General features: G+C 40.5%; 1 protein-coding gene across 1 annotated transcript in view; it reads right to left on the bottom strand.

Annotated features, from left to right (window-relative positions):
- Positions 1 to 10,453: 10,453 nt before the first annotated feature.
- The window catches only part of ARHGAP29 (Rho GTPase activating protein 29), a 50,455-nt gene continuing 47,324 nt past the window's right edge, over positions 10,454 to 13,584 (bottom strand). Inside the window, exons 20-23 of the mRNA XM_010185789.1 lie at positions 12,690 to 12,996; positions 12,419 to 12,527; positions 11,929 to 12,048; positions 10,454 to 11,407 (exon numbers count right to left, since the gene is read on the bottom strand). Coding sequence (XP_010184091.1) covers positions 10,506 to 11,407; positions 11,929 to 12,048; positions 12,419 to 12,527; positions 12,690 to 12,996 — 1,438 coding nt within the window. The 3' untranslated portion in view covers positions 10,454 to 10,505. The remainder of the gene's footprint in view (positions 11,408 to 11,928; positions 12,049 to 12,418; positions 12,528 to 12,689; positions 12,997 to 13,584) is intronic.

Here is a 13,584-nt window from a genome sequence, read left to right as displayed (position 1 = left end):
TGATTAAAAAAAATAAACAAACCACATGAATTTGCTACCTATATCAACTTCCTACTTTATAGCTGCCTATACTTCCTGATACTGGAAATTACTTTCTAATGATGAGAATGGTGAAGTAGTAGAACCGATTGCATGGGAGGGCTGTGGGGCCTCCATTGCTGGAGATTACTCAAACCTCTATTGAGACTTAGACAGGTAAAACTGCTCATGCGTTTGATGATTTGTTAAGCCTCTCTTGCTGCTATTCTAGAATTGTGTTTCTGGAAAATCTTTTAGTTGGAGGAGAATTTGTCTGATTTTTAAGTAACAAGGTTTGGAAAACATGTCAGAATATTCTGGTCTAGTGTGTCAACAAAGCATTAGTTAAAAACATTAGATAAAAATTAGTCATAATTATTTGGTTGTTTCAGAAAATCATCTCAGGTCCACACTTTATGAACTGAAAAGGAATTTAGACCACAACCAGTGAGGAGGTGGCCAGCACTGGGGAAGGGCTGGCACCAGCCCTGACTAACCGTGCTGGAAAGGGATCCTGAAGAACGTGTAGATCTCTTCCAACATGCTGAGCATGGATTAGATTGGAGCAGGATATTTACGACCAAACTTAGCTAGAATTGGCTGTGCTGCTTACTGGGGATCAAATAACAAAACAACAGTTCTGGCGCCAAAACCTGGAGCATTTTCCACATTGTGCATATCAACAGTTCCATGCAATTTTTCAGTGTCATTCCATCAACTCTAAATGCTTAAGTTACAGAGCACTATGAGAAGTGAGACCAGCTATAAACAGCTACTGCTGTAGTAAAGAGTAAATCGATTAACACTTGATGGTTTGAAGAGATACACTTTTGAGGTGTGACAGCCTCCCACTGAGAGTGAGTAAAAGCTAAATGGGACAAAATTAACCCACAGCTTGGTGACTCTGCCCAACATCGCAAGTTGAAAAGTCTAAGTCTTAATAGTATAGACCATACCAGACTTCTAAACACGCATCATGACATGCAGAAGAGGAACACTTGTTTTGGGAGATCTGGCTTCACACTAATGGGATCTGAAGCCTACTTCAACCCATTACTGGAGGGAACATTATTGAAGTCTTGACTTTGAGACCAAAGAACTAAATACAGAGGAATAAGAAATTCTGTATCAAATGAGCTAAATGCTCATCCTACCAGAGCTTGCCACACTGTATTTGTGCAGAAAGACAGCCAACCATGCAATAACAAAGGCCAATTTTGCAAGCTGAAATGTCAAAACAGACATTCCTTTTTCACAGACCTGACAGTAGGAAACCAATCTATTCATTGATTATTTGATTGCTGAGTGTACTCAGGAGACAGAAAATGTTAAATTTAGGCACTAACATTCAAAAATTCTTTCTCCTTCACTAATTGCAAAGAAGCACATCTATTTCTTATTCAAATATCTACCCAATCCAGGGCACTTTGGACCAATTAGCTGTTGGAAGGGTCAAGAAAAAAACAATACTTCTGCAGTTTCCCTAGTGGCAGCAGGTTCTGCACGTGAACAGGCTGATGGCTCATAAGAACATTCTCACATGGACAGCTGTCCTGTACTTGGTTGCAGGTAGCTCCCAGCAGTCACCAACTTGAAGCTGCCATTAGCGTGGCATGCTTGCTACTCCTCAGGAGTTTCCAGCAAGGTTCTCTTCACAGAGTTGCCAACTATGGGCAGTCAGATGGCTTTCTGATGCTCTTGCACAACTCAGGGCTCTCCAACCTGCTACTGCTCTGAAGAATGAATCTCGTAGCTGAACAAATGAGGAAAAGCCAGTTTTGTTCCAGCTTCTCTTGCCCTCCTCTAAACCTCAGATGTACACCACAATCTTTCTGCAACCACTGTGAAAGCAAATTCAAGCCTTCATGTCAAGGCCATAAAATCTGTAGTCTGCCAGTGGCCGGGCCTCTCCTCTTACTCCTGGTTCTTTACTCAGAGATCCATCATTGAGAGTTTCTACCTCAATGAGAGATTCCCTTGTAGTACACAGAGTCTTAGCTCATGTTCCTAAATCTCTCGCTACGTATGGCATACCTGCACCATACTGTACCTTTCACTACTATTAGCAAGAAAGTTTGTAGTGTGAGGCAATAAATGAGATTAGGATTGCCAGATAAAATGGCTGTTAGTAGTTGCTCTGGAAAATCTAGCTATTTTCCTGAAACAAAATGTAAGTAGTAAAGAATCTTGAACCAATAACCTTAGAGGGAAAAAACGGCACTAAGTAAGGTTATCCAGATTGTGCTTGCTATTTAACCTTTAGGGTTTCTTACATTTAACCTCGCTTGTTACATTTGTCAACAGAGATGAGAAGAGATATTCCTTACAAGATGAATAACTCAATGGCAGACAACCTAATTATCGTGCAAACTGCCAAAGGACTTGCTCTTTAAGAAAGTCACTACTACATTGATTATCAAGGTTAAGATTCTGCAAAATGAGTCAGAATTTAAAAGCATTTTTCTTTTTGGCCTAAACCAAACTATTTAAGTTATTGCATTAATACATGAAGTGACATCCACATATGAAACTTAAAGAAAGACTATTTTGCTCTTCAGACACACTTTAGAATCACCTCCAATTTTAGGATGAGCAAGAATACATTTATATTTCCCCTGAATGCTTTCTTTATAAAACCTTCACTAGGAGCCAAAAGGAAAAAACCTTGCTTTCCTGAATGGAACAGATTCAAAGATGTGAGTATTAAACTGTATTAACCTTATCTTACTCAGAAATCTGAATTAGGCAGGTGAACACAAGACAAAAGTGTAGGAAAAAAGAATTCAAGTAATGCAATCAGAGGACAGTGGAAAGATAAGCCTCAGATTCTGTAGCTGCACAGGATAAACAAGGAATAATTAAGTTTCAGTCCTGAAATATCCTTTCCTATCTGTGCACTACTCAGACTAACATAGAATTGTGTGTTTAAGATTCAAGCTCTAATTTAAGTAGAGCAAAACACTACAATAAAATAATGAAGTGGGACCTTGATAAAAATAGTACCTAGCAATAATGTCTTGAGAACTCCACTTGTGCTCAGAAGGTACATGAACTTCTGGAGTGATTAGCCATGGTGGAGATCTACCTTCATTCTTTCAAGGCAGCACCCCGCTCACAAAATCAGTGGTGGCTTGAGACAGCTGCAATTAGAAACAGCACAGGCACTAGAAGAAATCCAGTAAGTTTATTAAGATAGATATTAACCTCCTCCTAAAACCAGAAAAATCTCCACATGAACTGTTCATTCAGTTTTTCGTAAGAATCTAATTTTAGTACACAGTCTAATAAATCTAAATACCGATTATAGATCAGTAGGAATAATTTAATTTTTGTACTTTAAAAAATTTCATTTCTCAAACCTCAATCTTATCTTACAACCTCCAGGACATCATCAGAAAGAAAAGCAAAAGTTTAAAGTATCTTTGAACAATGAAATAATAAGAAAAGCCCTTTTCTTCATTCTTTTTCTGGTTTTTGAACTTCAGCAGGGAAATACGGTGACAGCTTTTATCACCTAGTCCTTGTTAGAGAGCACATATTCTAGTGTTACAGCTGGACTCACAAAAAGGTGTTTGGGTCAGGAAGGAAGTTGACCATTTATTTCTTAGCTGATAGTACAGGAGACTGAAGACAGTCATGCAGTCAACCAGATACTTCTATATTTCACTTTAAGTGAGGTCTAAAAATGAGGTAAACAAACCAGCATTACGTAGAGTAAGGTTTCATATCTTTACTGGCTGCCAACAACAAACAATAGCTCTTCCCTGACTTCATCCTGGGATTTCAGTAGAACATTCCCTGCCTCCAGATTATCAGCTGCAGTTAGCAAAGGGTCTTCTTACCCTGCTTATGCTGTATCAATTGCACCTTATTATCAAAAGCTATCAAGAATTTATCTCAACTGACTATTCCTTTAATCATTACCTACAGTATGTTCCTGCCTGAGCTCCAGGGGTACTGACACATCACAGCCTCCTTCATTACCATCAGGTTAAGAACACTGCAATGCGTTCATTAATTCTTCAAATTCTTCAATATTTTCATGACAAACAAGCACCACCCTCAGTAACTTTATTAGCAAATTCTTTCAACTGTATGTCTGCTGATACGGCCTCAGAGAACACAGAAGTCTTTCCCACTGCTTCAAAACTTAGTTCATGGGATTTTCAATACCTTCTCTAAAGCTGCACTTGTTCCAAGAAGGTGCCACAAGTGGTTTCTTTTTCTACTGAAGACAATGTTTTAGAGACCGGAAATTTCTTCTAGTTTTTCTAGGCAAATCAGAACTGCAGTAACTTAAGATTATTTTTTGTCACCCCATTCATTTTCACAAATGATCCTGACAAAATTAGTGTCCTTGCTGTTGCTATACTTCCCTTGCAAAAAGCCTGGGAAGTTTGTTCTTGTAATACCTGTGTGTGCAGAAATACAGGTAGTTCAGTATATTTTTTCATAGACCATCAGTCTCTAAGAACAGAGACAGCGAGACACAAAAGTAACTGTTTCACAGCACTGCTACAGGAGAAAAAAAAATAAAATCACTCTCATCTTCAATTTTATGTTTTCTAGTACTAAAATATCAACAAGCTGCAAGCCCATATGGAAAGACATTAAGCTAAATACAACATGACCTTATGTGTGTTCAGACTCAGATCTCCAGAGATGCATTTAGAGAAACAAGCTCTCCAGCTTTTCAGCAAGCTCTGTGCTACTTCAACTAATATTTACCAAATCAATTATATATAGCCCATTTCACATCTTCAACATAAATTACTCCAAAGTAAGGTGAGACCCAGAAGCTAAAAAACCACTGAGTGAACACTGAATTCTTCATAGATTTTCTTCTGTCAGGGTTGAAAGAGACTGCAACACGGCAAAACCTCCCACCAGTGCTCATGTCAGGCAACGGTTCTGTATAAGCACTATCATAGCTGCCCTCACTGCCTTGCTGTGACTGCTTTACCAAGAAGAAGCTAAGCACCAATCCAGCCTTCATTATTTAAAACAAATAAAAAAAGATATGGCAGTGTTTGCCTGTGTTTCTACTTCACAAGGCTTTAGGGAGACCTTTGAGAATCCTCCCCAAAACTTCATTTCACTGAATTTAACAACTGCTAGGTTTACACCAGACCACACTGCGGCTCTGACAGCAGAGCAGTGCTCTTGGCACTCTGCTTCCTTCCCAGCACCATCTCTGGACCTTCAAGCCTCTGCACAGATTTGCCACCTAAACCACTGACTTTAACCTGGCTTTCTTCACAAAGAATTACACGGCAACCTCCTCTTTTACAAGTGGCTTTGATCTAATTTCCACTGGACATACATTCATTTCACAGCTGAGACTCATCCTGCTGCAATATTGACAGATACAAAGGGCTTTATAAAGCCACAGAGGGAAGTCCACTCTAATTAATGGCAGCCCAAAGCAGGGTAACTAGCATGCTGCTGCTCAGCTATAGACTGTGTTTAAGCACTGCAACTATGTCCAAGGCAATTAGACAATTTAATACTTTAATTCAGCAAACAAACATTTTAATCCTGAGATCCTAAGATTATTTTAAGAAAATGGATCCTTTTTTGCTGCCTGCATGTACACAGAGATAGCTCTACCAGATTAAACTAATCTTTCCTAATTAGATCTTTTACATCACAATTGGATCATGGGAGTGTATATTTGTTTTCTATGCTCTGCATCAGCTGTGCCCGTGACCCATTTTTGCTTTGTAAAGAGTGGGATCTTTGAAAGTAAACAGAGAAAGCTTATGTAGAGCCTATCAGTTTATATGGGAGGGGAAAATACAGTTCAGTTTATGGAGCACATACTACCCACAGTTGTCACTGTCACTTAGGGATTTCCTCATGATCTGTTGTTTATTGCCAGCAGCAGCTAAAAAGGAGACATTCCATTTATGTGTCAGAACACAATGGCAAAGAACAAGCTGCAAAGAAATGCATGCACAGAAATTGGTGGAAGCTGCATTATTCACAAGGTTGGTGATACAATGGCTCAAGGGGAGTGCTGACAAGAAGTTAGAGAGAATAAGAAAAGGCGTAGTGAAGCTTCCGTTTGAAAGGTGTATTTCTAAGAAACAATCAGATTGACTCCTCCACATCTCAAACACAGGGAAATGTGACATCTTAAACAGATCCTGTCCATATGTAAACCCAGCGGTGGGCTAATCACCCCCATCTATGGTTAAACACAGAGCACACCAAGTGCAAACTCAGGATGTTTTCTACTCCTGGTATAATCCAGTTTACTTCACCTAGACACTCTTCTGTCACTCAGCAGCATAGAGACTGAGGAGCAAGGCAACCTAGCTTTCACCTTCCTCAAACATTTTATATTTTGGAAGATTTAGGATGAAGTTTTCTTCTACCTGTAAGTGAAAACACTTTAAGGATCCCACGCATCCCTGAATTAGAAACAGAACTCCCCTCTCTTTACAAAGATAAATGGGCATGCAAATAGAACATTTTATTCAGAAAGGCTTATGTCTAAAGTGTTCCTCTATGAAAGTATTTCCATGCTGTCATGTTTATATAAAATAACATTGCATGTAAATAACAGCTATCCCCCTCCTCCCCAAACTTTGCCAGTGGGAAGATGAAACCATTTGTCCCATTTTCCCAACATACTAAGCATACATGTACATTGCCATGTGGGATGGCCTAGCAAAAACAGATTCAGCTCCCACACACTACATATCTGGGGGTCACTTTAGATGAGCTCTAGTCAGGCCCCATGGACTGAACATGCACTAGCAGCTGCAGCACGTCAGGTACACTGCTGAAACACATATTCCAGTTTAGTCTCCTCTAAAAAAGCCAAGTTTGTGTGTGCTGAGATCACTCTGCACTGTGAACCACAGTGGTCTGGAGAAGAGTCACTTCAAAAAGCACACAGATGCTCTGAACTAAGTCACCAATGTCAGCATACTAACTGCCTTTGCAGAGCATTTCAGTAAGCTTTCAGATGAACTTAATTAGGCCTCTGCGACACTACAGAAGCTAAAGAGTTCATGGACTTACAAGCAAAACAAGGACTTCTAAAACAGAAGCAATAAAAAACTGGAAAACTTACACAAAAGCTTACCTCATCTGTGAGCACTGCTGAGCTATGGGAAAGAGAAAGGTTTCTGAAGGAATGTTCAGCTTGGCTGCAAAGAAACACATATCTTAAATGCAGTTAGCACTTGCAGAATAGCACTGCTCAGTTGTAAGGAGATTGTTTTAATCCCCTGCTCGATACAGAACAGCTCAACCTGCGAGTTTAAGACTCCTGAATAAAAATCATCCCAAATACCCAATACGACCAGCACAAGCACAAAAAAGTCTGTACTGGAAGGCTGATATTTTTGAAGGCATTTCTTCAGATCTGAACAAACTCTGTATTTAAAAAGATAGTCCCAGAAGGGTTGTTCTCGTAGCATTAGGGGCCCTGCTAAACAAACAGCTGTCATGACTAATTAGGTCAGGGATTTACAAAGTCAGTACTCTGCCAAAGCTTTAAGAGGGATGAGGCAGCGCATTACGACTTCAGAAAACGCAATTACCAAACAGATCTGACACAGAAAGGTTTCTTCCCTAGAGGGCAAGCCGCAGGGTGCCCACACTTTGGTGACCCAGAGCCCTATCACCTAGGGCAGGGGGGGTGGGACCACTGCAATTCAGTTGAGGTGAAGCAATTTCAAACACAAGACCTCGGGAAATCTGCATCAGAACCGAGAAAAAACACAATGGGGACCATTAGTAACATTTCCAATCAAAAAGAAAGCCAAAAAGTCTTTTCGACTAGGCTGAGGGCTCTGCTGCCGCCGGTCACGTCCCGCCTTTGCCACCGCTGGTCGCTGAGGGCTCCCTCCCGCGCTGCCAGGAGGCGGCCCCGCTCCCTGGGGCCTGCTGAGGCGCTTTCTCACACGGAGGGAAAGGCCTCGGCGTACCAGCCCCGAACAGTGCATAGCCTTGATGTCAAGGTGCAAAGATGTACCAAAATTTACAAGTTAAAAAGTCACATTCTGGCCCTTAAGCCACTGCCTCCCAGCCCCTTGCAGGCTGCCCCGTCCCCCAGTCTCGCAGGACGGTTCTGGAAGAACCTTGCAGCTCCCACAGCCCTTCTTGTGGTGTCGCCACAGCTGGGTAGCACAGACACAGCTCTTAAATAAACTTCAAAGGTTTTCATTTCAAAAGAAGTGCACTCATTCCTTCACTTGGATTGCATAAAAAGATGTTTTAAAGCAGGGATGTGCATAATTCACCTTTTGAAAGTGATTTTTTTCATAAAATAATGTAGCTTTTTAAGACACCAACTCATCCACATACATGGGCATGCAGAAGGGCGCTGTGCTCTCCCACTCCTGGCTGAGCCCGCTGGTCGCTGCCTGGCTATGGGGAACATCAAAGACCTGAAGCACATTTAAAATAGCTGAAACCTTTCAGACTAGCAACACATGGAAGCAGACAGTACATAAAAAGCAATATAGTCACAACCAGTAGTAACCAGTATTATGACTTGGTTAAGAAACGTTCGTCTGTTCTCACCAATTAGTATACGCTATCATAATTCTCCATCTCAGTGCTAGAGACCCTCCATCCAACTAGATGAATAGTTTTTATTACAAATTCTTAAGCTATTAGCATATTCAGTCCTAGACATACGCTAAAACACTTAATACAGCGAGACAATAGATTTAATGGTAATTCACAAATTAATTTGCCATCTTTTTGCCCTAATCTATACTGATCAGCACCATCCTTCCACACTGTGCTACGATGTTCTACTACAATGCCTGAAATGTTTCATTAACACCATTTCTGCTCCTTAACCAGTTTTGTAGGTGTCCCTCCCCACTTCTCAAAACGGAACAAACTTCCATCGATGTCAAGAAGCCATTATCCTTCCTCATATTTTATTACGCATCTTACAATACCAGTCTGGGTAGCTAGCAACATCTGGCATCTTCAGCTTTTCCACAGTATGAGGCGGCTCCCCAGAGAAATGGCTCCTAGCATGGCCAGGACCCCACAGTGGTAGCACCGCCCTTGCCAAGTGTGCAAGCCATGCTTCCTTGGAAACGTGACAAGGAATCAGAAATTCAGCGTTGCAAGTTTAATTTTTTTTTGCCTGGAAGCTAAAATCAGATTATGTGCACTGAATGCAGTGTGGGATTTTATTTGGGGTATTTTGGGAAGAAAGGCAAAGGGAATTGAGTAGGAAAGTCCAGTATATTTTATGTTGTAAAAACAGAAAAGTGATTCTTAGGTTTTCCAGTCCTCTGAGAGTCCTCTTGATTCGTATATCAGTAGAAAGTATCATGCTAAAATAACTGTCCTCTATAGTATGTGAGAAAGGCTTGAGTAAATGGCAATCTCATTAAGAAAAGTGTGCCACCTCCCATCCCCAGAAGACAGATGCAGCAACTATACTATTGCAAAGGCCAAATATCTGTATTTTAATAAGTTAGAAGAAATCCAAATATAGAAACCATAGAGTCACTGAAATGTTAACGAGTTAATATATTTTAAAGCAAATATAACCGTGTACACATAAAAACCATTTAATACAAAGTGAAAACCATTAGATGCACCTACTAATGCAGATTTTTGGTTATTTTCAGCTCTTTTACTGAAACTGTGAAACAACGCTCTTCATTTCAGTTACACCAGGTCAAGCGGTGAAAACTGATCTATAGCAAGCAAATCACTGCCTTTTCATTCATCTGGGAAAGACAGCACCACTGCAACTGATAGTCTCTCCAGAAGGGCACCCAAACAAGACAGGCTGTGCACATCTGCCCCACTTGCTAAGCTATACAAGAAACCAAATGCGGATTGATTGCTGCTTCTGAATAGTAAAGCTCAGTAAGTGCATCTTTGCTGTACAAAACAAAATATTAAAGTGACAACATAGAAAACTGGCACCAGATAACCATGTCTGCCTAAAATATTTACATATCATACATGATTATGGGCCATGCTGGCCAGTACGTAAGTCTGTTCAGGAGCAAAGCTTTAATTGCACAGATTAGAAAACTGAACAAATGCTTTTACAGAGCAAAGCACAAGCTTTGGTTTATGCTTAGACAGTGAACATTAAACCTTCCATTTTTATTGTAACACCTATTTTATGAAAAACAGCTCCTTTCACTGCTACGTGCAATAGTTGTTTCTCTATGAATAAGCCCCCCATTCCATAAAATGGAATGAAGCTCAAGTGTCTTACTCAGTTAACCCATTAGCTGTATCTAGGCTGGGAATGCATTTAATCTTTATGAAAAGCTACTGAATTACAAAACAAGTTTGACTTATTTCCTTCACAGTTCCCCAATCCCCCCCCACCCCCCTTTTTAAAATGCTGCATATATAAAAATAACTCCAATATGGCACAAAAGTGGGATTCTCAAGGGAAGGCAAAGGATAAAGGGGCAAAGGGAAGCCTCCGCTGGCAACATCAACAAATTGCATACAGTTCAAGTGGAATTTACACCCTATACAAAATGAGCTTCCCTGTGTTCCAGTTCTTGGATCCTTTTTGGTCTCAGTCTCTGGTAAGGAGGCTTCAGATCTGTGGGAGGAATATCCTCTGAGCTAGTTTTCTGTTCATCTGTGGTTTGTTCAGGATCACCTGACGGAAGTGCAGAGCTCCTAGCCAGTTTCACAGTACTATCCTGATGAAGCATAGAGCTAGCACTGGCAGGTGCACAAGCTTTAGCAATAGAACCCTCTTCACTTTGATTTGATTTGCTAGAAGGTGGTTTATAAAATGTCCCTGGGGGTGGTTGCAATGTTCTTGGTGCCCTGAAGGCAGCAAGAGGATTGGCATCAGGACCATTGCCTTCTGTTGCTGTCCTTCCTGACCTGACAGAAACAGAATATGGCTTACTAGGGAGAATGGCATTAGCTGAATTGGTACCAGTGCTGCATGATGAAGATAAGGCACCTGCAGTTCCGCTCTCAAGTGCTCGGTTCTCCTGGGGCACATTAGTCACGATCATTGCTGTCCTTGCTGTGATATCATACTGTTTATATTGCTTGTCCCAAGTTTTTCGCAGCATCTGGGTGTCGTAGCAAGGAAGTCTGCAGCAGGTATTTACAGCAGGGAGTGCCTTCACCTCTGAAACTTCCTCAATGGTAGGGCTCCTGCCAAGCTTCTCTGGACTTACTGCTCCTGCATTTCGTGAATTTCTTTCATTCAAAACACTTGGAGGAAGTATTCGGTCTACAGGTAGGCTCACAGGGCGAGTAGCTGCTTTTGTCCTTGGAACCCGCAATGGAACTTTGGTAATCTGACGGTTAGCTTTTGCAGGAAATACGTTCGTTTTACAGCTGTCTTCACCTAGAGAAAGAAATGAATCAATGCCGGTCTCTGAAGCTGGATTCACAGCATCACCTAGAAACACACAAATAAATGTGACTAGATCTCTGCACCAAATATAAAGAGAAATCAGCAAGACTTTTGCTAACAGAATATGAACTTTATTAATGATCCCTTGAAAGTTGGTATTTTAACAAGGTAGCAGTTTTTAGGTATACCTTGTATACTTACTAGAAATCATTCTACTCTAACCAAGCCTTACCATTTCAATTGCAGTAAAACATAAAAGGTACAGATATAACCAAGGACAACACTAACAGGCAAAGAGATGCTACAATCTTTTTTGCTGGTGCTTTCCCATCCCTGAATAGTTTCAGTTTTAATATGTTTCAGAATGTTGCGCTGTTCACGTACAGGATGTGACTGAACTGGTAACACCAGCTGAAAGTCAGTATGATTAAAAGAGATTATGAATAGTTACTTCTAAATAAAGTTTATGAAATCATACTGACATTTAAACAAATAACTGTAGCAGCACAAGCAAGCAGGGAAAAAAAAAGAAGTCTTATAGAAGGCTTATAGTTAGGTTAGCAAACCTGGTTCTTTTGGAGCAGAAATATTAATATCCAAAATGCTGGTAGCTGATGATTCTGTCACAGAATTACTCTTTCCAGAGCCCTCTGGTTTAGTTCCCGTGAGCGGCAATGATACACGTTCTAGGGGAAAACATTGGTCGAAACACGTTAATTACAGGATACTGGTTTGCAGCATCATAGTGGATTTCAGAAATCTGCAGTCAGAGCATAATTTGTAATTATTTTTTTATTTATAAAGGGAGAAACCCAAACACGCTTGTATTCTCTTACCAAATACTTTAAGCTCTGATCCCATAAACACAGGTTTCTTGAAAGCCTTTAGAAAGATTGAATGCTCTGTTCTTCTTACAAAGATAAACAGCATATCAAGCAGTGATAAGCAGGTTTTATCACTTGCTTCTGTCTAAATTGAAGACCTGCATGCACTATAGCATAATGCATCCATGGCTGCGTATTCAGCCACCTCAAGACTAAATAAAAGCACACTAACCAGTTACAGATGTATCCACTTGTTCTTTTGTGTTCTTGCTGTTGTTCGATTCCAAAAACAATGCAGCTGTTTCTGAAGCTCTGCTTTCACTTGGAGCTATCAGAATACCCTGTTAACAAAAGTAAGAGCAAAAGTAAATGAGAATTCAAGAGGAAATGCACTCCTTAACAAAAACAAAACAAGAAACTCACAAAGATTTAATAGCAATGTGCTCTGGAACACTGCAGCATTTGATATAAGTTAAGATGGCAGGACAAGAAAAGTCACTCACTTCCTTTACAGCAACAAACGACTTCCTCTGCTGCTGTGGCTCCCTCTCTTCTGCTGATAACGCAACTCTGACTGTCATGGCAGTTTCCTCAGACTGAGATGTGCTCAGAAGTGGTTTCAATGAAACATCAAATATCTTCTCATAGTATGTTATAAGCAGCTCCACTACCCGGGCCTGATAAGGGTAATCCACAAGTGATGACAAAGAAACTGTGGCATCTGTTTGACGGGGCCTGATCAGAGTTGGGCCAAATATTATGCCAAGGTTGCTGGCTGACATTTTATTTTCATCGGACTGTTCCATAACCCTGCATGAAGAAGGAAAAAAACCAAAACAAAACACCCCAAACCCCAAGAGTTAGAGGGTCTTACTACTTCAGAAATATTTTAGATATTAAAATATCAGTTAATGTCTAAAGAGGCTAAAAGGCAATAAAAGTGAAGGTGGGTTTGGTAGGCAGGCAGAATCTTCAGTGGAGATGGCATTTAACAGCAGCTTGGACTAAAAGGTGTGTTTAAGTCCTATTTGGTCAATGTTATTTGTGGGTATTTGGCATTTCTGGGCTTGGGAAAAAGACACTGGCTTTCATTCTAAGTAATAACGTAGCTATGGCTCTGTATTAGGCATTTTTGTGGTAGTCATTAGCTTGGTACAAGCTCATCAAACATCATTGTACAATCCAGCACTTGGAGAACAAGGAAGTAAAATGTAACTGGAGAACTGCTACTAACAAACTTGATACAAGTTTCAATTTTCTGCTAACAGCCACCAAATCCCCTTTCTATCTGAGTCATAGTCAGATTTAAATCATCACACCTAGGTCCCTGCAGCTGCCACTAGTTACTACTTGCTGACCCCAAAGCTAGCAGTGAATCAAGAATAATGGAGCTCAGCT

The sequence above is a fragment of the Mesitornis unicolor genome, unplaced genomic scaffold (assembly GCF_000695765.1).
Source record: "Mesitornis unicolor isolate BGI_N332 unplaced genomic scaffold, ASM69576v1 scaffold246, whole genome shotgun sequence".
Taxonomy (NCBI): domain Eukaryota; kingdom Metazoa; phylum Chordata; class Aves; order Mesitornithiformes; family Mesitornithidae; genus Mesitornis; species Mesitornis unicolor.
The sequence above is the reverse complement of the archived record's forward strand: the minus strand, read 5'-3'. Positions and strand labels throughout refer to the sequence as shown.